General features: G+C 46.6%; 1 protein-coding gene across 3 annotated transcripts in view; it reads left to right on the top strand.

Moving 5' to 3' along the window:
* The window catches only part of PSD3 (pleckstrin and Sec7 domain containing 3), a 926,316-nt gene that overhangs the window by 356,060 nt on the left and 544,322 nt on the right, over window positions 1-25,934 (top strand). For all 3 annotated transcript variants that reach the window (XM_075352479.1, XM_075352480.1, XM_075352481.1), the window contains one exon: window positions 3,235-3,349. In XM_075352479.1, the coding sequence (XP_075208594.1) occupies window positions 3,235-3,349 (115 nt within the window). The remainder of the gene's footprint in view (window positions 1-3,234; window positions 3,350-25,934) is intronic.

Raw genomic sequence — 25,934 nt, 5'->3', positions numbered from 1 at the left:
CTCTCCTCCTATACCAGTCTGTCTTGTACTGTTAATGATTGTTGTACGTATACCCTCTTTCACTTGTAAAGCGCCATGGAATAAATGGCGCTATAATAATAAATAATAATAATAATGGGGCCTAACAGTCTGGTGACATTGCTTATATTTCATCCTTCTGCTACAAAACATCTTCAAATAAGAAATTCACAACCCAAAACAACATATACATGTAAAAAGTGTGTATTTTGTTGTGAGGTTTTTTTCTAAGGTAATATTACCCTGAGGGCTCCGTCAGTCGATCCTATTATACGGATTTGTGCCGTTTATGGCACACCCGGAGAGCACACGTCCATTATAATGAAGGTGACAGTGCATAGGGACAGTTTTCCAGCTAGCTCTTCTTTGATCTGATTTACAGACCACACTAATGCACTAGTAGGCATCTCCTGCATGGAACCAGTTAGATTTTACATGGCCATCTGAATCCAGGCCATAGGATAGTTTATATTGTGTTAGTAAAACTAGAAAAATAACATACCACATGTTAAACTAGCACTTATGTTTATTTTACATTGGAAATGCGATGTGTGGAGCTATTGCAGAGGTATAGATCAAAAGTATTCAAATGACTTAAGGGTATTTTACACACTGCGCCATCGCTAGCGATCTCCTTAGCGATGTGAAATTCTAGATCGCAAGTGCGATCTTTCGAGATCGCACATAGGTCATTTTACGCATGTGCGATCTCGAAAGATCGCACTTACGATCTAGAATTTCACATCGCTAAGGAGATCGCTAGCGATGTCGCAGTGTGTAAAGTACCCTTTAAAGAAGACCTGTCACCAGTGTTGATGAGCGAGCACTACCATGCTCTGGTGCTCGGTAGTCGTAACGACTAATCATGAGCGAGCACTACCATGCTCTGGTGCTCAATACTCGTAACGACTAGGGATGAGCGAGCACTACCATGCTCTGGTGCTCTGTACTCGTAACGACTAATCATGAGCGAGCACTACCATGCTCTGGTGCTTAATACTCGTAACGATTAGTCATGAGTGAGCACTACCATGCTCTGGTGCTCGGTACTCGTAATGACTAGTGATGAGCGCACTACCATGCTCGGGTGCTCGGGACTCGTAGCGACTAGTGATGAGTGAGCACTACCATACTCTGGTGCTCGGTACTTGTAACGACTTGTCATGGGCGAGCACTACTATGCTCGGGTGTTTGGTACTCGTAATGATTAGTGATGAATGAGCACTATCATGCTCGGGTGCTCTGTGCTTGTAACGACTAGTGATGAGTGAAATAACAAAAAAGGAGCACACTCTCCAGCTCACCAGTCTCCGTGTCTAGTTGTCCATTTGGGTCGGTGCACGGTATCCGTGGTTGGCGTCCACAGCTGTCATAATCATTGCAAGGAGGGAGGAAAGGGAAACCTATCCAGCACCGATGTCTTAAGAAAACTTGAGCTTTATTAAATCACAATAAAAAGTATATATATGGACTAAACCAATCTCTCCATATGCCCTACTGCGCCTTACGCGTTTCAAAGAAGAACTCCTTAATCATAGGCAAATACAAAGAAGTGAAGTATATGGTGGCTTAAATAGGTTCCATAAACAACTGGATCTACATATAAAATAGTACCAACACATAAATATTCATACGTAGTCAAAACAAAAAAAATAAAAAAAAACATGAATTATACAAAAAACATACAAAAAACTCCAACAGTTATGTCAGTGAATCTTAATAAATATATGATAAATCGGATCGGTAATTAAGGCCATTAGGGTAACGTGCCTTTAGTTTTAATATTTCAAGCATATGTATCGGAGACTCCGGGATAGGGGTTATAAACATGATATAATTTTACCGAGCATGGTAGTGCTCGCTCATCACTAGTTGTTACGAGGACAGAGCACCAGAGCATGGTAGTGCTCACTCATCACTAGTCATTACGAGTACAGAGCACCTGTGCATGGTATTGCTCACTCATCACTAGTTGTTATGAGTACTGAGCACCCGAGCATGGTAGTGCTCACTCATCACTAGTTGTTACGAGTACTGAGCACCCGAGCATGGTAGTGCTCGCCCATCACTAGTCATTATGAGTACAGAGCACTTGAGCATGGTAGTGCTCGCTCATCACTAATTGTTATGAGTACTGAGCACCCGAGCATGGTAGTGCTCGCCCATCACTAGTCATTATGAGTACAGAGCACTTGAGCATGGTAGTGCTCGCTCATCACTAGTTGTTATGAGTACTGAGCACCCGAGCATGGTAGTGCTCGCCCATCACTAGTCATTATGAGTACAGAGCACCTGGGCATGGTAGAGCTCGCTCATTACTACTCATTACGAGTACTGAGCATGGTAGTGCTCACCCATCACTAGTCATTACGAGTACAGAGCACCTGAGCATGGTAGTGCTCCCCCCATCACTAGTCATTACGAGTACAGAGCACCTGAGCATGGTAGTGCTCGCTCATCACTAGTCATTATGAATACAGAGCACCTCAGCATGGTAGTGCTTGCTCATCACTAGTCGTTACGAGTACTGAGCACCCGAGCATTGTAGTGCTCGCTCATCCCTGGTCATTATGAATACAGAGCACCTGAGCATGGTAGTGCTCGCTCATCACTAGTCATTACGAGTACTGAACACCCGAGCATGGTAGTGCTCACCCATCACTAGTCGTTACGAGTACTGAGCACCCGAGCATTGTAGTGCTCGCTCATCACTAGTCACCAGGTAAAAAGTGGTTGTTTTTGCTCTCATTTAATTTCCGCTGCTCCCATGAGTATACCACTTCGGGGGTTTTTTTTTGGTTTTTTTTTTTAGTCCTCCATCCTGTTCTAGGGATATGTGCTTTTTTATTTAGTGTTAGTTTTTATAGCCAAGGGGGCGTGGCTCACATAACTATCTGGGAGCGTGTCTTTAGACTGCTATGCATTATCACTATTGAGAAATGCACCCTTGTTAAAAACCATACAAAGTAGCACTAAATATAAAGGACCATATCTCTGGAGGAGCAATGGGAAGAAAAGAAGAGCCCACTTCTAACTTATGGACATTTAAGTGTGATGTGAGAAAGAAAAGTATAGCAGTTTGCATTTTCTTATTTTTTCAAATGAATGATACCTGGATCCAGTACCATGTACTAAGAGGGATTTTGCTAGATTTCTACATTTTTGTATAATTATATAAAAGACTAATGCAAAATGTAATTTATTTTTTCTTAACAGGCAGAAAGGTATGTTTGGGTTAACAGCACGTCAGCACACTCCCAAAATGTCGCAAAGGCAAAATACAAATTCTTATTTGGTGAGCCCAAGCCGCCTACAGATGACAGAGCGCCAGGTAAGCACGCGTGCCATTTAGTGATCTAGTGACATGGGAGCCTCATATGAACCTTACTGTAACTTTTTTTTATTTATGGACATCTTGTTCCAAAATCACTAAAAATACATTTGTCTTCTGCTGTTTAAACGTATAAATATATATATAATTATAAAAATATCTTATAAGCGGTTCCCCATTATTTCTGACGTAGCAATGCTATAATTAAAGGGAATGTATTACTGAACTTGGTACCTTTGTAAATATGGCAGACATAAATGGTGTATTAGTTTTCTCTATGTGTAATCTTATGTCTTGGTGTTTTTGTTTTTTAGCTCCTTTTGAATTGTTGTTATCTGCATATTATTCTGCATTGATTGAAATCTTTGTGCCAAGTGCAGCTATAGGAGACCTCATTCTAAAACTGTGTTCTTTATGAGTTTGACCTAACTATGGCGGTTGATAAATAAAAATTTGATTTGTCATGTAACTGGATTTTTTTTTTTTAATTAACTTAATTTGGGGATTTGCAGAACTGATAGCAGCAGCACCTCTGCTAAGGTGGGCTCACCAGCAATTGTTAGCTGTCCTACAGTGATGATACCTACTGTATTTTCCGGTGTATAAGACTACTGGGCATATAAGACAACCCCCAACTTTTCCAGTTAAAATATAAAGTTTGGGATATATTGTACATACTCCAGAGTAAGCCGACCCGAGTAATATCCCCATTGTTTAGTGATGTCCCCTGCAGTAATGTGCCCATTCTTTAGTAATGTCCCCTGCTGTAATGTCCCGTGCAGTAATGAGCTCATTGTTTAATAATGTTCTCCTGCTGGTTCCCTTCTGCCCTCTATCATGCCATTGTTTACACACAATAAAAGATATTCTCACCTCTCCTCCGTGCCTGCGGTGCCTCCAGCTGTTTCTTGCAGGCCGCAGGCACACAGAGCCCTCCATGATAGCGTGAACGGAGCGGCCACTGCAGGATGTTATCAGGGCTTTACTACAGTTGAATGCTTTACACCGCCACAAAGCATTCAACTGCAGTAAAGTGCTGACAGCCTCAGAGGCCCTGTGAATGCTTTGTGGCGCTGCAAAGCAGTCAACTACAGTAAAGCCATGACAGCATTCTGCAGCGGCCGCTCCGTACACCGGACGCTATCATGGAGGAGTCTGTGTGCATGTGGACTGCAAGAAACAGCTGGAGGCACCGTGGGCACAGAGGAGAGGTGAGAATATCTTTTATTGTGTGTAAACGACGGCACCGTGCACCGCCGTATAAGACTACACCCGGCATATAAGATGACCCCGACTTTTGAGAAGATTTTCAGGGGTTAAAAAGTCATCTTATACACCGGAAAATACGGTACTAACTGGCCTCAGCCATGCCACATGCCCTTGAAGTTGTCAGCACTAAAGGTACTTTCCCACAATCAGTGTCTGCAGTGTTTTGGACACTGTGTTTTCGCATTGTAAAGTAGAAGCACAGTGGATGGGATTTATAAAAATCTCATGCCCACTGTGCTTTTTTTTTTCCCGCAGCGTAAACTGACCTGTGACGTGGCTTTCTGAGCATCAGCATGTCGATTTGAGCTTGCTGAGACAAGAGTGTTCTCAGCGGGGGGAGCACAGCAAAAGTTCACAGTGCCCGGAACCCTGATCATGGGCACAGACCTCTGCATTCTCCCGTGGAGAATACTCGCGTTGTGCAGGAGGGAACACAATGCGCCTGGAACGCAGTGTCTCTGGATCATGGGCCCACACCATTAGGGATAAGGCAGACCAGCATAGTGGCACCTCAGGGGTGACAGGGGATTCCACGGGGTTATAACTTGCTGCGTATACATTAAAAAACTTGAATAGAAGATATCTGTAAACCCTTATTCATTCAGCTTTTTAATGCCACACCCCTTTAAGCGTACTGTCTTATGTATCTTACATTAATGAATGTGGCCCTGTCAGTATATTATTATAAGCTGCGCTGGTATACCAAGTGTTACTGAATATACTGTGCTGTTTGTATAGTAGCCCTTAGAATACACCAGTCTCCTGCCTACACTTACCAATAATAATAATAATAATAATAATAAGAATTTTATTCATTTATATAGCGCTATTAATTCCACAGCGCTTTACATACATTGGTAACACTGTCCCCATTGGGGCTCACAATCTAGAGTCCCTATCTGTATGTCTTTTGGAGTGTGGGAGGAAACCGGAGTACCCGGAGGAAACCCACGCAAACACGGGGAGAACATACAAACTCCTTGCAGATGGTGTCCTTGGTGGGATGACTGACATCTGTGGTATATAGCCCTGCTTACATTGCTGAGAACATCTTATTTTGTGCTGGTTGGTCCAATGGATAAGTGGAACTAAATGGCCGGCATATTCTTTTGAAAGGTCTTCTGAAATGTCTGAGAAAACATTTTTGCTCTAGTCAAAATTTGAGCAAACGAGCTTCCTCAAGAATGCTTCTTCCCAATGATTAGCAGCATTCTTGTTCATCAGCTGACCACATATTTTATGAAGTCTAGAAAATAGATTGTCGGCAGCATATCTGCCACAGGGAATGTGCTGCCGATGCCAATTGTATTGGGAGAAATGATCGTATCGTCTCCATACAGTTTGCATTGGCCCCGTCTAAGGGCGTTTAAATAGGCACCGATTGACTTAGGGTACTTTCACACTTGCGTTAATTTCCTTCCGTCACAATCCGCCCTTTTGGAAAACAGAGGAATGGATTCCGCTGTTTCCCATAGACTTGTATGGATGACGGATTGTGCCAAAAGTACCTGCATTGTTTCCGCTGGCCGACGCTGTGTTGCGTCCACGGGCGGAAGGAACACAGCATGTAACTTTTTTTGAGCGTCGGAATCCTCTATTTTTCACTGCGCATGCTCATCTTTTTTTTTTTTTTCTTTTAAATCACAGAAACTTTATTTTGTCTTTTGGTGGCCGAACGTTCAGCTGAGCGCCCGGCCGCTGGCATGTGAGAGCTCTTAGCTGAGCGCCCGGCCGCCGGCATGTGAGAGTGTGGCGCCCCAGGACCTGGTCGCCACAACAGCATTGCCCCTCCAAAGGGTTAATGCTGAGCCTGGAGGTAATTGGGGAAATCATTGGCCAGTAGGTACCAACATCCAACGCAGTTTCTTGATCAGGCCAGCAGAGGGAGTTCTGAACCTGGAGTTCCAGGGAGCATTCCTCAAGCCTGACCTGAGGGAGGAGTTAGTGCTCAGTCTGAGAGGGAAGTTGGAGAGAAGACGCAGAGTGGTGCTGTCCTGTGGACTGGGGCCTGGAGCTGGAATAGGTTGGCCCAGTGAAGCAGGATTGGCAGAGAGGCACAGAAGAGACTTAGACATCGGAGTCTGTGATTGCCAGGGTGTAAAACCCTTCCCTGGTAGCCGAATCCGAAGGGCAGGAGGACTGCAGGTCTCCTGGCCCCCCAAAGCAACCTGAAGGTACAGCTGCATCACCAGGGCCCGGTGTGGACTCCAGCAGAGAAGCACCCGAGAGGGCCTGCGCAGCCTACCACACAGGGAGAGGGACGTACCACCGGTCCCAGCAGCAAGAGGGCCATTGCTATTTCAGAGTGCTGGGTCCTATGAAAGCAAAGAAAGAACAGGGAGTAGGCCTCATACTCAGCTGGCCAAAAAGATACCTCAGTTACTTCCAGGCTGGCCGGAGCCCTCTACCACCTGTAACGGTCTCCCAGGACTAACCGTTTGCACAGTAAAAGAGGAGAAGGTAAAGAGACTGTTGTTTGTGTCCGGTCCTTTCACCGCTCTGTCGGCCCTGCATTACACCGCAACTACATCGACACTCACAAGCACCAACTGTTGCCCCGGGGCACCGCTCCACCTGTGGGGAGCAGTAACACCATTGCTGCCGTTCCATCACCCCGGAGGCCTCATACAGCAGCGGTGGCTTAATAGCCGCAAACCACAGGTGGCGTCACAATTAATATAAACTTTAATCACCCCCAACACTGCAGCCATATTAATTGACCCCACCAGGGTAGGGAGTCAGGGCCAGCCACCACTGACGACCCCCGGACTAGTCCGGCCCGGCACCAGGTGTCCCATAGCCCTGGGGTGGGCGAGTCAAGAGCGCTCAGCTGAGTGCCCGGCCGCCGGCATGTGAGAGCTCTCAGCTGAGCGCCCGGCCGCTGGCATGTGAGAGCTCTCAGCTGAGCGCCCGGCCGCCGGCATGTGACAGCTCTCAGCTGAGCGCCCGGCCGCCGGCATGTGAGAGCTCTCAGCTGAGCGCCCGGCCGCCGGCATGTGAGAGCGCTCAGCTGAGCGCCCGGCTGCCGGGTGATCAGCTGATCGATCGTTCACAATAGTCTGCTGCCGGTAAAACTGTAAAAAAAAAAAAAAATAAATAAAAAAAAAAAGCTTTCCGTTGTTTTGTACGATCCGTTGTGCCATTATATGCAACGCATCCGTTGCATCCTTCACACAACGCAATGTAACGGATGCCGTTCAATGCAAGTGTGAAACTAGCCTTATGCTGTCAATTGGTGCTTTTAACAGGCAGAAATCTGTCTCCGTAGACTCAAAGACCAAGCGATTCTTCTATCTACAAATGAAGACTATCTTAAAATGCTAGTATTGAGCATTCGCTATGATCCGTATCATCACTACCGCCTCCCATCAGAATAATACATCAGAATTGGCTGTAAATTTTACATCATCCTAAATGACAGATTATGAAATGTGCCTGTCAGCTTGTAGGAAAGTGACGTTTTTTTCCTTCTGCACATGTATTATTTAGTTCTCTAATGTATATACTCTATGTATGCTATGAGGGCTAACAACTCGTAAGTGGGTGTCTTTCCATTGCACAAGCTGTGGGGGGTGGGGATGTAGGTACTTGATCGATACTTCAGATTTCACATGCGCCACATTTATTTTGGGTAGCTTTCAGTAGATATTTAATTGCAAAGGTGACCTGAATAAAAAGATATGTTCCACAGAGCAAGTTTTATTTCAAATGACAAGCATAGGATTCTTTGAGTCAAAGAGGTGGTCAAGCTTAAAGAGTCAATCACCCCCAAAATGACTACAGTGTTGTAGGGGGCTGAGCACCTATAGGAACCATACTTTCCCGATACGTGTTTCAAAAACAGTGGCAGAGAAAATAACATTTAATTCTTATGCAAAAGAGGGGTCTACATTGCACCCTTGGTGTAGCCAAGAGTTTAGGGCACTGTTACGCCTCCTCATTTGTATATCGAGAGCTGTCACCTGCTGTTGATTGACAGTGCTCGCTTTCCAGATTGAGCCCTGTCTGAATGCTGCTGGCATGTGCATATAAGTGCTGACATTGCCTGTTAGTTCTCTGGAGCCGCCTCCTCTGGGAAGCGACTGCTGTCAATTAAAAGTAGGGGAAGGCTCCCAATATACAAATTAATCTAACACTGCACTCTTGGCCATGCCAAGGGTGCGCCAAAGCCATTTGCAAAAAAAGTTTTTCTCCAACACTGTAGCAGGAACAGGAACAATGCTAGTATGAATTTGATAGTGGCTAAAGGCCGCTTTACACGCAACGACATCGCTAACTAGATGTCGTTGGGGTCACAGAATTCGTGACACACATCCGGCCTCGTTAGCGATGTTGTTGCGTGTGAAACGTACGAGCGACTGCTAACTATCAAAATTACTCACCTTATCATTGCTCGTTGACACGCTCCTCCATTCCCAAATATCGTTGCTGTTGCAGGACGCAGGTTGTACGGCGTTCCTGCGGCAGCACACATCGCTGTGTGTGACACTGCAGGAGCGAGGAACCTCACCTTACCTGCGGCCACCCGCAATGAGGAAGGAAGAAGGTGGGCGGGATATTTCGCCCGCTCATCTCTGTCCCTCCGCTTCTATTGGGCGGCCGTCTATTAGTGACGTCGCTGTGACGCCGAACGAACCACCCCCTTAGAAAGGAGGCGGTTCGCCGGTCACAGCAACGTCGCTAGGCAGGTAAGTAGTGTGACGGGTCCTAGCGATGTTGTGCGCCACGGGCAGCAATTTGCCCGTGACGCACAACCGACGGGGGCATCGCAGCGTGTAAAGTGCCCTTAAGTCCCCTACAACATTGTATAGCCTATTTACAATGCATTTTGGGGTGACAGATTCCCTTTAAAGGAATATGTTAGTAAGATCAACTCCCCCAAAAGAACATATAGACATGCAGGTCTTGGAAATGTAAATCTATTGACACGTGTTCATTTTCAATCTGTTTTGATAGCCTAACCTAACAGAGCAAAAAAAAGTCTGATTCCAGGGATGTGTTACTTAAGGCCATTTCACACATCCGGCATTTCGCCGGATTACCGGATCCGACACACTCCAGTACAGTGCAATACAGTACAATGGCATCGCGGCAACCTCCGGTCACATGCTGTCATGTGACCGGAGCATGTGACCGGAGCTTGCTGCAATGCCATTGTACTGTATTAACACTGTACTGGAGTGTGACGGATCCGGCGAAATGCTAGATGTGTGAAACGGCCATTACTGGGCTGCTTGGTGTAGTTTTCACAGAATACTTGTTTTATCTGATGTTGATGTAGCAGAGCCAAGTCTTCTGGGCTGTATATAACGCCACCCACGCTCCTGATTGTCCGCGCTCTATGTACACTGTGCAGTGTGTGTGTAAGCTGCTAATCAGTGCCCCTGATGTAGTCCAACATTGATAATCTCCTGCTGATAAAATACTGATTGTACTGAAACTGCAACATGCAACTAAGGGTATCGTCACACTTTAGCGACGTTCCAGCGATCCCACCAGCGGTCTGACCTGGTCAGGATCGCTGGTGCGTCGCTACATGGTCGCTGGTGAGCTGTCAATCAGGCAGATCTCACCAGCGACCAGTGACCAACCCCCAGCCAGCAGCGACTCGTAGAAGCGATGCTGCGCTTGGTAACTAAGGTAAATATCAGGTAACCAAGCGCTTGGTTACCCGATATTTACATTGGTTACCAGCGCACACCGCTTAGCGCTGGTTTCCTGCACTCATAGCCAGAGTACACATTGGGTTAATAAGCAAACCGCTTTGCTTGTTTACCCAATGTGTACTCCAGCTACTTGAGCAGGGAGCCGGCACTGACAGCCTGAGAGCGGCGGACGCTAGTAACCAAGGTAAATATCGGGTAACCAAGCGCTTGGTTACCCGATATTTACCTTGGTTACAGCTTACCGCAGGCTGCCAGACGCCGGCTCCCTGCTCCCTGCACATTCAGATCGTTGCTCTCTCGCTGTCACACGCAGCGATGTGTGCTTCACAGCGGGAGAGCAACGTCCAAAAAATGAACCAGCACTGTGTGTAACTAGCAGCGATCTCACAGCAGGGGCCAGATCGCTGCTCAGTGTCACACACAGTGAGATCACTAATGAGGTCTCTGGTGCGTCACAAAAACCGTGACTCAGCAGCGATCTCGCTATGTGAGAAGTACCCCTAAGAAGTGGCACATCACTGGAATCAGTGTTTTAGCCCCTACCTCATGCTTCTCTCAGATTACACAGCAAAAACCTACTGACAGATTCCCATTAAGGAGCCACGGTTTTCTGAGGTTGCTTCTTTGCCCATCACCAGGCTCGTCAGCTGATTGATAGCTCACTGGCTGATTTCCTTGCCTGATGTCACACAAGCAGGGAGCTATCACTGAAGCTAAAGAGGCTGGTGATAGATGGGGAGCGCAGGAGGCAATGGCTAATTCAGAGTTCTGTCACATCCAGAGGACTGAACAACTTTGCATGTGAATTAAAACATTAACTTCTCAGGAATACAGCAACAGATAGAAGATGTAAAGATGTTGCCCTGTGAGTCTATATATGGGGTCTGGGGGGATTTGATTTACTGATAGCTTTCCGTTAAATAACGATTGTTTTTATTGTGTATGTATGTATGTATGTTCCTACAATCAGCTTTTGGGGAGTTTTCGATGTTGCAGAGTTTCAGTAGCAGTTCTCCACTTATTATGTAATTAGGTTACTTGCATTTTTTTACACGCGCTTTGATGCATTTCTGCTGCATGAACACTTTAAAAATGCATTTACGGTTTTACCTGTGGTGTTTCTGCATCTGATGCAAATCAATGGGGAAAATCTATAAAGAAAACTCTGCGTAACTTTAAGGCTGAGTGCCCACAATCAGGGCTCACAGCGTGTTTTCACCGCATCCAAAATACAGCGTTGTACAATACAAGCACAGTGGATGGGATTTCTAGAAATCCCACGCCCACTGTACTTGTTTTTCCTGCAGCGTAAACTGACCTGAGGTGCGTCTTCCCGAGCCGCAGCATGTCAATTTATTGCGGCAGAGATGCATGTGTTCTCTGCAGGGGGAACAGAGAGAAAGTCCACAGTTGTCTGAACCCTGATCGTGGGCACAGGCAGCTGCGGTCTCTTACAGAGAGCACTGGCGGCCCCACAGGAGAGGACATGCTGCATCCAGGACACAATATGTCCGGATCGTGGGCACATAGCCTAAGAGAAATGATCATGCTGCTGATTTGAAACATGCACCGTCGGTCAGTTTACACTGAGTATAAAGAAGCACAGCGGGCAGGAGATTCCTATAAATCCCATCCACTTTGCTGGAAAAGTCAAATGCTGCGTTTTCGATGTAGCAAAAATACACAGCGTCAAAATTCCCCTAAAAAACATCGTAGGCACACATCCTAAAAGGGAAAAAGATGACACTCGTTAATGTACTCGATCCTGGTCCTCTGTGGCCTCTGTACTTCCAGGTTCCTGCCGATATGTGATAGATCAGTCAATCACTAGATATAGTGGTTCATTTTTGTGCCTTGGATAAGTCACCGAAATAATGAAACTATAAAGATCAATATCCTTTTTTTTAAATTATTTTCAAGAATTCTGAATGTGTTTTTTGTTAACTAACTGGATGAGAACACTTTATACAGATGATAATAAGTGAGGGGCCAAATATCAAAGGTTTCTGGACAGAAATTCTGCAGTTTTCAGGAGACCTCATGTCATTTCATGCACGCGCGATCTCGAAAGATCGCAAGTGCGATCTAGAATTTCACATCGCTAGCAATGTTGCAGCATGTAAAGTACCCTTAAGGCCACGTCTCACTAAGCGACATCGCTAGCGACATCGCTGCTGAGTCACGGTTTTCGTGACGCAACAGCGATCTCGCTAGCGCTCTCGGTATGTGTGACATCCAGCAACAACCTGGCCCCTGCTGTAAGGTCTCCGGTCGTTGCTGAATGTCCTGGGCCATTTTGTTCAAAGGCGATGTCCTGCTGGGCAGGACACATCGCTGTGTTTGACACTGTGTGACAGGGTCCCAGTGACTGCTGAGATCGTTATACAGGTCGCTACTGCGACCTGTATCGTTCCTGCATCGCTGGTAAGATCTGACTGTGTGACATCTCACCTGCGACCTCCCAGCGACTTACCTGCGATCCTTATCAGGTCGCATCGTTTATGGGATCGCTGGTAAGTCGCTAAATGTGACGGGGGCTTTTCAGGACCATAATAAGGATCCATTTTAGGGTGTGAATTATTTTAAGCGGTTCTATTGGATTAAACATGGATCACCATAAAATTAAACTGAAACTGAAGGACCCAAGTGTGAGAGGTGCAATACAGACCCTAACGCACAATTGTATTATGGCATCATGTAATGGGACTTAAAGATTTTTATTTTTCCCCATAATTTAAAGTTAGTTTTAATGAATAGATCTTAGAATAATAATAATTTCCCCAATTGGATGGGTTTACAAAAAAATGTCCCTGTGCTGAGATAATGTTTTATATATGTCTCCCTGCTATGTACTGTGTAATGGTCGTGTCTGACCATACAGGGACATGGTCTGATCATACCACAGCTCATGTGCTGAGATAATCTTATATATGTGTCCCTGCTATGTACTGTGTAATGGCTGTGTCTGACCGTACAGGGACATGTCTGATCATACCACAGCTCATGTGCTGAGATAATCTTATATATGTGTCCCTGCTATGTACTGTGTAATGGCTGTGTCTGACCGTACAGGGACATGGTCTGATCATACCACAGCTCATGTGCTGAGATCTTATATATGTGTCCCTGCTATGTACTGTGTAATGGTCGTGTCTGACCATACAGGGACATGGTCTGATCATCATATCACATCTCCTGGGCCGGAGAGGAAGCAAAAAAAAAAAGTATACAGACATTACAGCATGTGATTGCAAATAATTCTTTCTTTGAGGTAAAAATTAAAAAAAAAACAGACAGGGAAATGTTTTACCTCACAAAAAGAATCAGTTGTGATTCCGTGCTGTAAAGTCTGTATACTCTTTTGCATTTTCCGCTGCCCAGGAGCTGTGCTATGATCAGACCATGTGCCCGTACAGTCAGACACGTCTATTACACAGTACATAGCAGGGACACATATATAAGATTATCTCAGCACAGGAACATTTATTTTAAACACATCCAATTGTGGAAATTGTTATTATTCCAAGATCTAATGATTAAAATGAACTTTAAAATAAACATCGTTCAAGGGAAAACCCCATTAAATGCATTTTTTCATATCAAATTATGGATGGCACTTTCCCTGTGTGCAGCTCTTCTACCCATGGACGGGCACATGTCTGTATTTACCATTCGGTACAACTATAATCGGCACTCTCATTAGCAAAACGGAGGAGACTAATGTTTGCTGTGATTTTTTAGTGATTTTTCATCCACACAAGCTGACACTGGAGTCCTTTGATCTGCGCTGAGCAGGGCAGATCAAAGTATTGTAGTGCGCCTGTGCGGGACCACAATGCCGGCTCGTGTGCATGACATAGGACGCGTCATGTACCCAGGCTTCAGAAGAAGGAGGACAAAGATGGCCGAAAGAGAGGGCGCCAGACCCAGAGAACGAAGACAAACATCCAACCAGCATGTTAGAATGCTGTATATAAGAGCCCACTGGTGGTGGCCGCACCTTATAGGCCCCAAATCTGGTGATAGGTTCCCTTTAAAGGGAACCAGTCATTATTATTCCCCTCTAGAAGGTATTAGGAGCACTTTATCAGCCTCCTAACACCTTTACTAATGATGCCGGTATTAGCCCTACTCACTAAATGTAAGGGACACTTTGCACACTACGACATCGCAGCTGCGATGTCGGTGGGGTCAAATCGAAAGTGACGCACATCCGGCGTCGCTGTCGATGTTGTAGTGTGTAAATCCTTTTTGATATGATTAACAAGCGCAAAAGCGTCGTAATCGTATCATCGGTGTAGTGTCCGACATTTTCAAAATTTCGCTGCTGCGACGGTACGATGTTGTTCCTCGTTCCCCTGCGGCAGCACACATCGCTGTGTGTGAAGCCGCAGGAGCGAGGAACATCAGCTTACCTGCGGCACCGCGGCTCACGCCGGCTATGCGGAAGGACGGAGGTGGACGGGATGTTTACGTCTCGCTCATCTCCGCCCCTCCGCTTCTATTGGCCGCCTGCCGTGTGACTTCACTGTGATGCCGCACGACCCGCCCCCTTAGGAAGGAGGCGGGTCGCCGGCCCGAGCGACATCGCAGGGCAGGTGAGTGCATGTGAACCTGCCGTAGCGATCACAAGATATCGCAGCTGCGACGGGGGCAGGGACTATCGCGCTCGGCATCGCAAGCATCGGCTTGCGATGTCGTAGTGTGCAAAGTACCCCTAAGTGTTTAAAAATTAAGTATAGTCCCTGCCTGCAGTCACCAGACTAGTCCGGGACCTCTGCAATCAATACCACAGTGTGGTGAAATCACGCCCACAGCAGTGTCAATGATATCCTAACTTCTGTGGGGAGAACAAGGAGGAGTAGAAGAAATCTTACCTCTTCTCTGTGTTTTCCCCTGAAAGTTATATCCCCTACAAACATATCATTGACACTGCTGTGGGCGTGATTTCACCACACTGTGGTATTGATGGCAGAGGTCCCGGCCTAGTCTGGTGACTGCAGGCAGGGACTATACTGAATTTTTAAACACTTACATTTAGTGATTAGTGCTAATACGGCATCATTAGTGAGGGTGTTAGGAGGCTGATAAAGTGCTCCTAATACCTGCTAGAGGGGTGAATCCTGATGGCCAGTTCCTCTAATCCCTTCATCCCTGAGCCTTTTTTTTTTTCCTTTTTCTTCCCTTTCTTCCAAGAGTCATAACTTATTTTTCCGACAATATAGCCATAGTGTACTGGAAAACAGGAAAAAAAATTCCAAAATTGCAATTCCACAATGTGTTTTTGTTTTTTTTATTTACCACGTTCACTATTTTGAAACACTGACCTGACAATACGATTCCCCAGGTCAGTATAAGTATGTAGATGCCAAACATGTGTAGTTTTTTTTATTTAAGTGGTGTAAAAAAAAATGTCGCTTTTGTTGTCATTTTCCGAGACCCATAACGTTCTAATTTTTTGGAATCTGGGCCTGTGTAATGGCGTATTTTTTGCGCCCTGAGCAAATGTTTTTACTGATACCAATTTGGGGTACAAACGATGTTTTGATTGCCTCTTATTAATAATAATCTTTATTATTATACAGCACCAACATGTTCCGCAGCACTTAACAAGCATCAGCATCACTGTCCCCATTGGGCCTCCAATCTAAATTCCCTATCAGTTTGTTGGAGTGTGGGGAAAAAACGGAGGAAACCCACGCAAACACAAGGAGAACATATTGTGTTTTAACCCTTTAGTGACGGAGCTAATTTTCACCTTAATGACCAGACCAAATTTTGCAATTCTGACCAGTGTCACTTCATGAGGTTATAACTCTGGAACGCTTCAACGGATCCCGGTGATTCTGAGATTGTTTTTTCGTCACATATTGGACTTCATGTTAGTACCAAATTTAGGACAATATTTTTTGTGTTTATTTATGAAAAAAATTGAATATTGGCAAAAATTTTGAAAATTTAGCAATTTTCAACTTTTGAATTTTTATACCGTTAAACCAGAGATTTCTGTGACACAAAATAGTTAATAAATAACATTTCCCACATGTCTACTTTACATCAGCACAATTTTGGAAACAAAATTTTTTTTTGTTAGGAAGTTAGAGGGGTTCAAAGTTTATCAGCAATTTCTCATTTTTACATCAAAATTTACAAAACCAGTTTTTTAGGGACCACATCACATTTGAAGTGACTTCAATAGGCCTAGATGACAGAAAATACCCAAAAGTGACACCATTCTAAAAACTGCACCCCCCAAAGTACTCAAAACCACATTCAAGAAGTTTATTAACCCTTCAGGTGCTTCACATGAACAAAAGCAATGTGGAATGAAAAAAAGCAAAAATTAAATTTTACCTAAAAATGTTGCTCTAACCCAAATTTATTCACTTTTAGAAGAAATAACACAACAAAATGGACCTCAAAACTTGTTCCCCACTTTCTTATGAGCGCGCCGATACCCCACATGTGGTCAGAAACCTCTGTTTGGACAAATGGGAGGGCTCGGAACAGAAGGAGCAATATTTGAATTTTGGAAAGCAAATTTGGCTGAAATAGATTGCGGGCACCATGTTGCATTTACAGGTCCGCTAAGGTACCTAAACAGAAGAAATCCCTCACAAGTGACACCATTTTGGAAACTAGACCCCTCAAGGCTTCTATCTAGGGGTATAGTGAGCATTTTAGATCCACAGGTACTTCACAGATTTTGTTAACGTTACGTTGTCATATTGAAAATTTTAATAATTTTCTCAAAAATGTTGCTTTAGCATCAATTTTCTCACTTTTTCAAGAGGTAATTCCAAAAATTTGACCTCAAGGTTTGTTAACCACTTTTTTATGAGCGCGGTGATACCTCACATGTGGTCTGAAACCTTTGTTTGGACAAATGGGAGGGCTTGGAACGAAAGGAGCAATATTTGAATTTTAGAAAGGAAATTTGGCTTAAAAAGATTGCGGGCACCATGTCGCATTTGGAGGTCCCCTAAGGTACCTAAACAGCAGAAACCCCGCACAAGTGGCCCCATTTTGGAAACTAGGCCCCTCAAGGAATTTATCTAGATGTTTGGTGAGTACCCTGAACCCTCAGGTGCTTCACAGAATTTTATAACGTTGAGCCATGAAAAAAAAAAAATAAAATTTTACCACAAAATTGTTATTTCAACCAGGTAGCTTTTTTTTTTACAAGAGTAAAAGGAAAAAATTCAGCATAACATTTATTGTGCAATTTCTCCTGAGTTTGGCGATACCTTATATGTGGTGGAAATCAACTGTTTGGGCGCATGGCAGGGCTCGGAAGGGAAGGAGTGCCATTTGACTGCAAAATTGGCTGGAATCAATAGCGGACGCCAGGTTGCATTTGGAGAGCCCCTGAGGTGCCTAAACAGTGGCGGTCCCCCACAAGTGACTTCATTCTGGAAACAAGACACCTCAAGGCTTTTATCAAGGTGTATAGTGAGCAGTTTGAATCCACGAGTACTTCACAGAATTTGATAAGCTTAGGTTGCCATATTGAAAATTTTCATTTTTTTCACAAAACTGTTGCTTTAGCATCAAATTTCTCACTTTTTCAAGAGACAACAACAAACCGTGGACCCCACAGGTTGTTATCCAATGTCTTATGAGCACAGGGATACCCCACATGTGGCCAAAAACCTCTGTTTGGATAAATGGGAGGGCTTGGAATGGAGGGAGCACCATTTGAATTCTGGAAAAGTTGAAATAAATTGCGCGCACCATGTCACATTAGCAGGGCCCCTTGGGTACCTATACATCAGAAAACCCCCACAAGTGACCCCATTTTGGAAACTGGATTTTATTCAGGAGTATAGTAAGCATTTTGAATCCACAGGTACTTCACAAAAATGTTGCTGTAGCAACAAATGTCTCACTGTTAGGCTCTGTGGCCATGATCCAGCGACACGGCATCTAGTACACAGTGTCAGCCGTCCTGCAGAGATGTGAGTGTTGTCCACGGGAGAACGCAGCTGCCCAAGCCCACGATTTGGGTTCAGGCCGCTGTGGAGCTCTATGCTACCTGCAGAGAACACTCATCTCCGCAGCATAAATTGACATGCTGAGGCTCGGGAAGCTGCGCCACAGGTCGGTTTATGCTGCGGAGAAAAGAAGCACATTGGGCATGGGATTTCTAAAAATCCTTCCACTGTGCTTCTACTGCACAACGCAGCATTATGGACACAGGGAAAACACTCTGCGCCCAAAACGCTGCAAACCCTGATTGTGGGCACACAGCGTAAAATGCTACAATGGATGAATGGATAGATGTCAAACAAATATAACGTCCCATTCCCCTGCATATTCTAAGCTGGCGCCCTTTAGTGCCTTTCATGTGGCACTAAAGGGTGCCTAGCCTTGTATTTAGCCCCCCAAAAAATTAATAATTAAAATAAACGACGTGGGGTCCCCCCTATTTTTGATAGCCAGCTAGGGTAAAGCAGACAGCTGTAGCCTGCAAACCACAGCTGACAGCTTCACCTTGGCTGGTGATCAATTTGGAGGGCTCCCCAGGCGTTTTTTTAAAAAAAAAAAAAACGTGGGGTCCCCCCCAAATTAGATCACCAGCCAAGGTGAAGCGGACAGCTGGGGTCTGGTATTCTCAGGGTGGGAAGAGCCATGGTTATTGGACTCTTCCCAGCCTAAAAATTGCAGGCCGCAGCCGCCCCAGAAGTGGCGCATCCATTAGATGCGCCAATCCTGGCGCTTCGCCCCAGCTCATCCCGCGCCCTGGTGCGGTGGCAGACGGGGTAATATATGGGGTTGATACCAGCTGTAATGTCACCTGGCATCAAGCCCTGGGGTTAGTGATGTCACGGCATCTGAACAGATACCCGACATCACTAACCCAGTCAGTAATAGAAAAAAAAAAGACAAAAAAAAAATTTATTTGAAAAAACACTCCCCGAAACATTCCTCTTTTACCAATTTATTGAAAATAAAGAAATTCCGGTCGCTGTAATCCATTTTGGAGGTCCCACGCCGACTCTGGATCTTCTAGAATATGGGGGGCACGTTCAGGGAACGTATCCCCCATTTTCTGGAAGAGCAAGCTCTCCATGAGCAGTGTGGGTGCAGTAATCTGAGAATACTGCACTCACACTGCCCCGGTCCAACCTAGGGCAGAGTGACCTGCAGTAACCTCATTCCAGAATATGAGGGGCACGCTCACAGAACGTACCCCCCATTTTCTGGAACAGCAGCCTCTCCATGTGAGGAGTGTGGCTGCAGATCACTGCACTCACCCTCCCCCGGTCCACAGTGGAGCCTGTGCATCAGCGACGTCAGCAGGATCCCTGCTTGCAGGGATCCAGTTGACAGCCGCTGTCTGCGCATGCGCCGCCAGCATTGAAGAAGGAGGCGGCGATCGCGGGCCCGGAGCGGCAGACAGGTAACGTATAACCGGGGGCTTGGGGGGGGGGGGGTGACGGGGGGTGACGGGGGGTGACCTAGTGGGACCTGGGGACACCTTTCTGCCGCATGTGACGTGTCACATGCGGCAGAAAGAGCAGAATGAAGGCGGCCGCACGCTGTGCGCCGCCATCTTCCACGCTCCGGAGGGGGGAGGGGGGGTGGTGGCTCAGGAGAACCGGAGGGGGCTCCGGTGACCAGAGGGCTCCGGTGGACCGGAGGAGGGGTCAGGGGGAGGACATTTCCCTCCGATCTGAAATGTTTGATCATTTCAGATCGGAGGGAAATGACTGCAGAGCCGGCGCCGGCGGCAGTTTTCTGTGCGCTTCGGCGCCATTTTGGATGTCCGGTGGGGGTAGGGGTGGGGGTGGGGGGACTCTCCGGTACCGGGGGCTTTGGGGGCACTAGGGGGTTAGATTTCTTTCTCATCTGACATGTTTGATCATGTCAGATGAAAAAGAAATCAGTTTTACCGGCCATTTCTTTTTTTTTCATGTGTTCGTCGGTATACGGTGTATACCGCCGATCACATGATCGGGGTCCAAAAAAAACACCCCGATTCATAATCTGGGGGGTCTCAGCTACCCCCGGTAGCTGAAACCCCCGAGATTTTCGGTCGCTGGGGGGCGCTACAGGGTTTTTTCGGGCCGCCGCTTTAAAGCGGCGGAACAGAATAAGTACCCTGTTTTGCCGCCGCTTTAAGTCGTACGGCCGTCGTTATGAGGTTAATGCGATGTTGTGGCGATCAAAAAAATATAATTCTGGCATTTTGATATTTTTTGTTGGTACGTATGCTGTTTTCCAGTCAGATTAATTAATTTTATATTTTGATAGATCAGGCATTTCTGAACTTGGCGATAGCAAATATGGGTATTTAAAAAAAAAAAATTGTTTTATTTATTTATTATCATGGGTGACTTCAACATCCCCACTGACACTCGCCAACAAGCTGCTTCCAAACTCCTCTCCCTTGCTTCGTCTTTTGGCTTAACTCAGTGGTCCACCTCTGCCACCCACAAAGATGGAAACACACTAGACCTCATCTTCACCCGCCTCTGTCCCCTTTCTGACTTCACAACTTCCCCCCTCCCCCTATCTGACCACCATCTTCTGACCTTTTCAGCCCTGTCCTCCTCACCTACCCCCCCTGTCCAGCACCTAGCACATCCCCGCAGAAACCTTGCACACCTCAACATGCACACCCTCGCCGACTCTATCCTCCCACTGTCCTCCATATCGTCCCTCCACGACACAGACAGCGCCACCACTTTCTACAACACCACCCTCACATCAGCCATTGATTCAGTCGCTCCCCTTGTGCATGGCAGAGTGAGACGAATCAATAGACAGCCCTGGCACAACAGCCTCACTAAAAAACTTAGGCAAAGGTCTAGGGCTGCAGAGCGGCGGTGGAAGAAAACGCACTCCCAGGAAGACTTCACCACATTCAAAAATGCAATTCACACATTTCGTTCAGTCCTCACCTCCGCTAAACACGATTACTTCAGAAACCTCATATCCTCTCTAACACACAACCCCAAACAGTTATTCAACACTTTCAACTCCCTCCTTCGCCCACCACTGCCCCCTCCAACCTCCCTCATTTCTGCAGAAGACTTTGCCACCTATTTCCAAGAAAAAATCGACCTAATAAGGCAAGTCTTCTCTGCTCAGCCACCACAACCCCTTCATGTAGCTGACCACTGCCCCTCCCCCATAAACTTCCTCCCCACCATCACCGAAGGAGAGCTTGCACGTCTGCTCTCAAAAGCGCACCTCACCACCTGCGCACTTGACCCCATGCCATCCCACCTCCTCCCCAACCTCACCACCATCCTTATTCCAGCCTTAACCCATCTCTTCAACCTATCTCTAACGACTGGAACCTTCCCCTCTGCCTTTAAACATGCAACAGTCACACCTATCCTAAAGAAACCCTCCCTCGATCCAACCTCTACTACCAGCTACCGCCCCATATCACTACTCCCACTTGCCTCAAAACTCCTGGAACAGCATGTCCATGCTGAACTTTCCTCCCACCTCTCCTCTAACGCTCTCTTTGACAACCTACAGTCCGGCTTCCGTCCACATCACTCCACCGAAACTGTCCTGACTAAAATCACAAATGACTTGCTTACTGCCAAAGCGAACAAGCACTTCTCTATACTCCTACTCCTAGACCTGTCCTCAGCCTTCGATACCGTTGACCACTCCCTCCTATTACAGACCCTCTCTTCCCTTGGTGTCAGAGATCTTGCCCTCTCTTGGATCTCTTCATACCTCTCAAATCGCACTTTTAGTGTCTCCCACTCCCACACAACCTCTTCATCCCACCATCTCTCTGTTGGCGTCCCTCAAGGCTCTGTCCTAGGACCCCTACTTTTCTCTATCTACACATTTGGCCTGGGACAACTCATAAAGTCCCATGGCTTCCAATACCACCTATATGCCGACGACACCCAGATCTACCTCTCTGGCCCAGATGCCACATCTCTGCTGTCCAAAATCCCGAAATGTCTATCTGCTATATCCTCCTTCTTCTCCTCTCGCTTCCTAAAGCTCAATGTGGCCAAAACTGAACTAATCATCTTTCCTCCGTCTCACCTACACTCTCCACCTAATCTATCTATTACAATAAATAACACCACGCTCTCGCCAGTACCCAAAGTTCGCTGCCTCGGAGTGACCTTTGACTCTGCCTTATCCTTCATACCACACATCCAATCCCTCACCACCTCCTGCCGTCTTCAACTCAAAAATATTTCCAGAATCCGCCCTTTCCTCAATTTGCAATCAACTAAAATGCTAGTGCATGCCCTCATAATCTCCCGCCTCGACTACTGTAACATCCTCCTCTGTGGCCTCCCTGCCAACACGCTTGCCCCTCTCCAGTCCATCCTTAACTCTGCTGCCCGACTTATCCACCTCTCTCCTCAATACCACCCCGCTTCTCCTCTCTGCATGTCCCTCCACTGGCTTCCAATCTTCCACCGTATCCAATTCAAACTTCTAACACTGACCTACAAAGCTGTGCATAATCTTTCCCCTCCGTACATCTCCGAACTACTCTCCCACTACACTCCAACACGTCACCTCCGGTCCTCCCAAGATCTCCTCCTCTCCTCCTCTCTCATTCGCTCCTCACACAACCGACTCCAAGACTTCTCCCGAGCATCCCCAGTCTCCTGGAACTCGCTGCCTCAACACGTCAGACTATCCCCTACCCTTGCAAACTTCAAACGGAACCTGAAAACGCACCTGTTCCGAAATGCCTACAATCTACAATGAACTCGCTGCCGCCCGACCACCGTGCGGAGCTGCCGCCCGACCACCGTGCGGAGCTGCCGCCCGACCACCGTGCGGAGCTGCCGCCCGACCACCGTGCGGAGCTGCCGCCCGACCACCGTGCGGAGCTGCCGCCCGACCACCGTGCGGAGCTGCCGCCTGACCTACACCCCACCTATTGTCTCCTCCCCATAATCCTATAGAATGTAAGCCCGCAAGGGTAGGGCCCTCTTCCCTCTGTACTAGTCTGTCTACTGTAACTTGTATACGTATTTTGTATGTAACCCCCTTCTCATGTACAGCACCATGGAATTAATGGTGCTCTATAAATAAATAATAATAATAATAATAAAAATGGGGCAAATGGAAGGTGATTTGAACTTTAGTTTTTTTCAGGTTTTTTTTTTTATATATTTTTTAAAACTTTTTCTTTTACTTTTTACTGGACTTAATAGTCCCCTTATTGGTCTTGAAGCTGGGATCTTCTGATTGCCTATGCTATACTTGCAGTGCTTCAGCACTCTCTGTATAACATATATCAAGACCTCCTATGAATGCCGGCCACAGGCCGATGTTCATAGGAGGATTGTGATGCCAGACTTAGGGGTGATCAACTGACCCCGGCTGTCATGACAACCCATCGGTGACTGGATCACATGACATGAGCACTGATGTCCTCTCAGCGTGTGTTAAATGTCTGTCAGAGATTGACAGCGGCATTTAGCTGGTTAGCAGCCTGCTAGAGGCATGTGTTGGCTGATTAAATCTGCTGTCAAGTGCATGGAAATAAGCGGTCAATACTTAAATATACGTAATTGGCCATGAAGGGGTTAAGTGTAACGCTTGCCAGGGAGGCAAGTGGGAGTGGACCCACCAGACCACAGGAAGGACCCGGGCTTACCCTGACATGGGAGGAGCTTAACTAAGCGCCTACCGGGTGATGGTGAGGATGGCCTTAGTTGCCGATAGACGCCTGAAGCCACTCCCAGGGTTTGTCTGGGGCTCTGGCAGCTCAGCTGACCCCCGCAGTAGGGGATGCATGGACGAAGTCATGTGGAGGAAGGTACAGTCTCTGGTGCAGACAGGCGCAGCTGGAATGGCTGGTACAGAGGGTACGGCAGGAACTGGCAAGTATGGCTGTGTCTAGAAAACCGGTACGAGTTAGAAAGCACAGGCACAGATAGCAAAAAAAATTCAAAAGAAAGCATTAACTTTTTTTTACCTTTTTAAAAATGTTTTTTTTTTTATTGATCATCTAAAATAAACAGTGAAACAAAGTACACTTTGTTATTGTTACATCCAAAATGATTTAAGCTATAAATCCGTACTATATCCCACCCGATAAATGCCATTTAAAACCCCCCCCCAAAAGATGCATAAAAAATATGGTATCAGTAAAAATGTCACTTTGTTCTACAGAGAATGCGAACCCCCAAATAGATTTTTTTCTATATGCGACCCATATACCCAGTCAAGTTTGAGACCCCTGCTTTAGGCTAGCGCCACACATCCGTGCCTCCGGTACGTGTTTGGCATTTTTTACACGTACCGGCGGCACGGAGACATGTACAGCAATGCTACCCTATGGTAGCAGGCACACACACGTAAAACCACACGGAACGTGTGTCTGTGTGCGTTTGTACGTGTGTGCGATTTTCAAAGCGCTGACATGTCAGTGTTTTCTCCGGCAGCATGGGTGTCACACGGCCCGCACCCGTACCACACGGGTGTAGTGTGGATGCGGTCCCGTGTGACACGCGCCGGAGAAAACAAACATGTCAGTGAAAAAAAACCAAAACATTAACTCACCTTCTCCAGCCCTCCTGTCTCTGCCGCTGCTGCCTCTTGCTGCCGACCGCCGCTCATTATTCTCATTGAATATTCACTTCACTGCCTGGCAGCAGCAGCAGCGGGGAGACGGGAGGGCTGGAGACCGAGGATCAGCACCACGGACAGCAGCGCGGACATCAGGAAGGACCAGGTGAGTATAATAATTACCGATTCTACGTGTGCTATCGCGGATAGCACACGTAGAACACACGTGTCACGCACGTACCAGAGACACGTACTTACCTGCACGCAACACGCAGGGAAAATACGTGTCTCTCGGCACGTGCGTGAATTTCACGTGAGTGGGGCAGAAGCCTTACATTGTATCAAAGTGTCATATTCAGTGTTGTCCTATGAACAGATACAATAAAATAGTTACAGAAATGTGAGGGGTGTACACACTTTTTTGGTACACTGTATGTATGGGGAGCAGCTATGGAGGTGTGGGTGTGCTGTACTGTACTTTAAAGTGAACCTGTCAGGTGCAATATGCACCCAGAACCACGAGCAGTTCTGGGTGTTGTGAGGTAGCACGGTCGGCTGCGCAGCAGAAGACACGGGATCCAGGCATTAAGGTTCACAGCACACGGTTTTAATGTCCAAACAAAAGTCCATAACAAAATACATGTGCCTCTCCAGCAGAAAACTCAGGGAGTTCTGTTCACTCCCTCAAACCCGGCACACCTGCCCTTGTTCCTGATTCTATTTAACCCTTCCTTCAGCCTGTAGGGAAACAGCATTAACCCTATAGTGGATTTACTTTCTATCATGGAGTGAGCACAACCGGGGCGAGACATACCGGCTGTCATAGATAACCCCGGTCACAGTCTCACATACCCCCCCCTCAGTTCAAGCGTGCGGGGTTGAACTCCAGCCATCAAACACGGGCCGCGGGACAAGGCATCGGCGTTGCCCTGCAACCCACCGGCCCGGTGTTCAACCGTAAACCGGAAGTTCTGCAGAGAAAGGAACCACCGGGTAACCCGGGCATTCCGTTCCTTGGCGGACCTCATCCAGACCAGTGGAGAGTGATCCGTCACCAAGCGAAACTGCTGTCCCAGCAGGTAATAGCGTAGGGACTCCAAGGCCCACTTGATCGCCAGGCACTCCTT

The sequence above is a fragment of the Anomaloglossus baeobatrachus genome, chromosome 1 (assembly GCF_048569485.1).
Source record: "Anomaloglossus baeobatrachus isolate aAnoBae1 chromosome 1, aAnoBae1.hap1, whole genome shotgun sequence".
Classification (NCBI taxonomy): Eukaryota; Metazoa; Chordata; class Amphibia; order Anura; family Aromobatidae; genus Anomaloglossus; species Anomaloglossus baeobatrachus.
The sequence above is the reverse complement of the archived record's forward strand: the minus strand, read 5'-3'. Positions and strand labels throughout refer to the sequence as shown.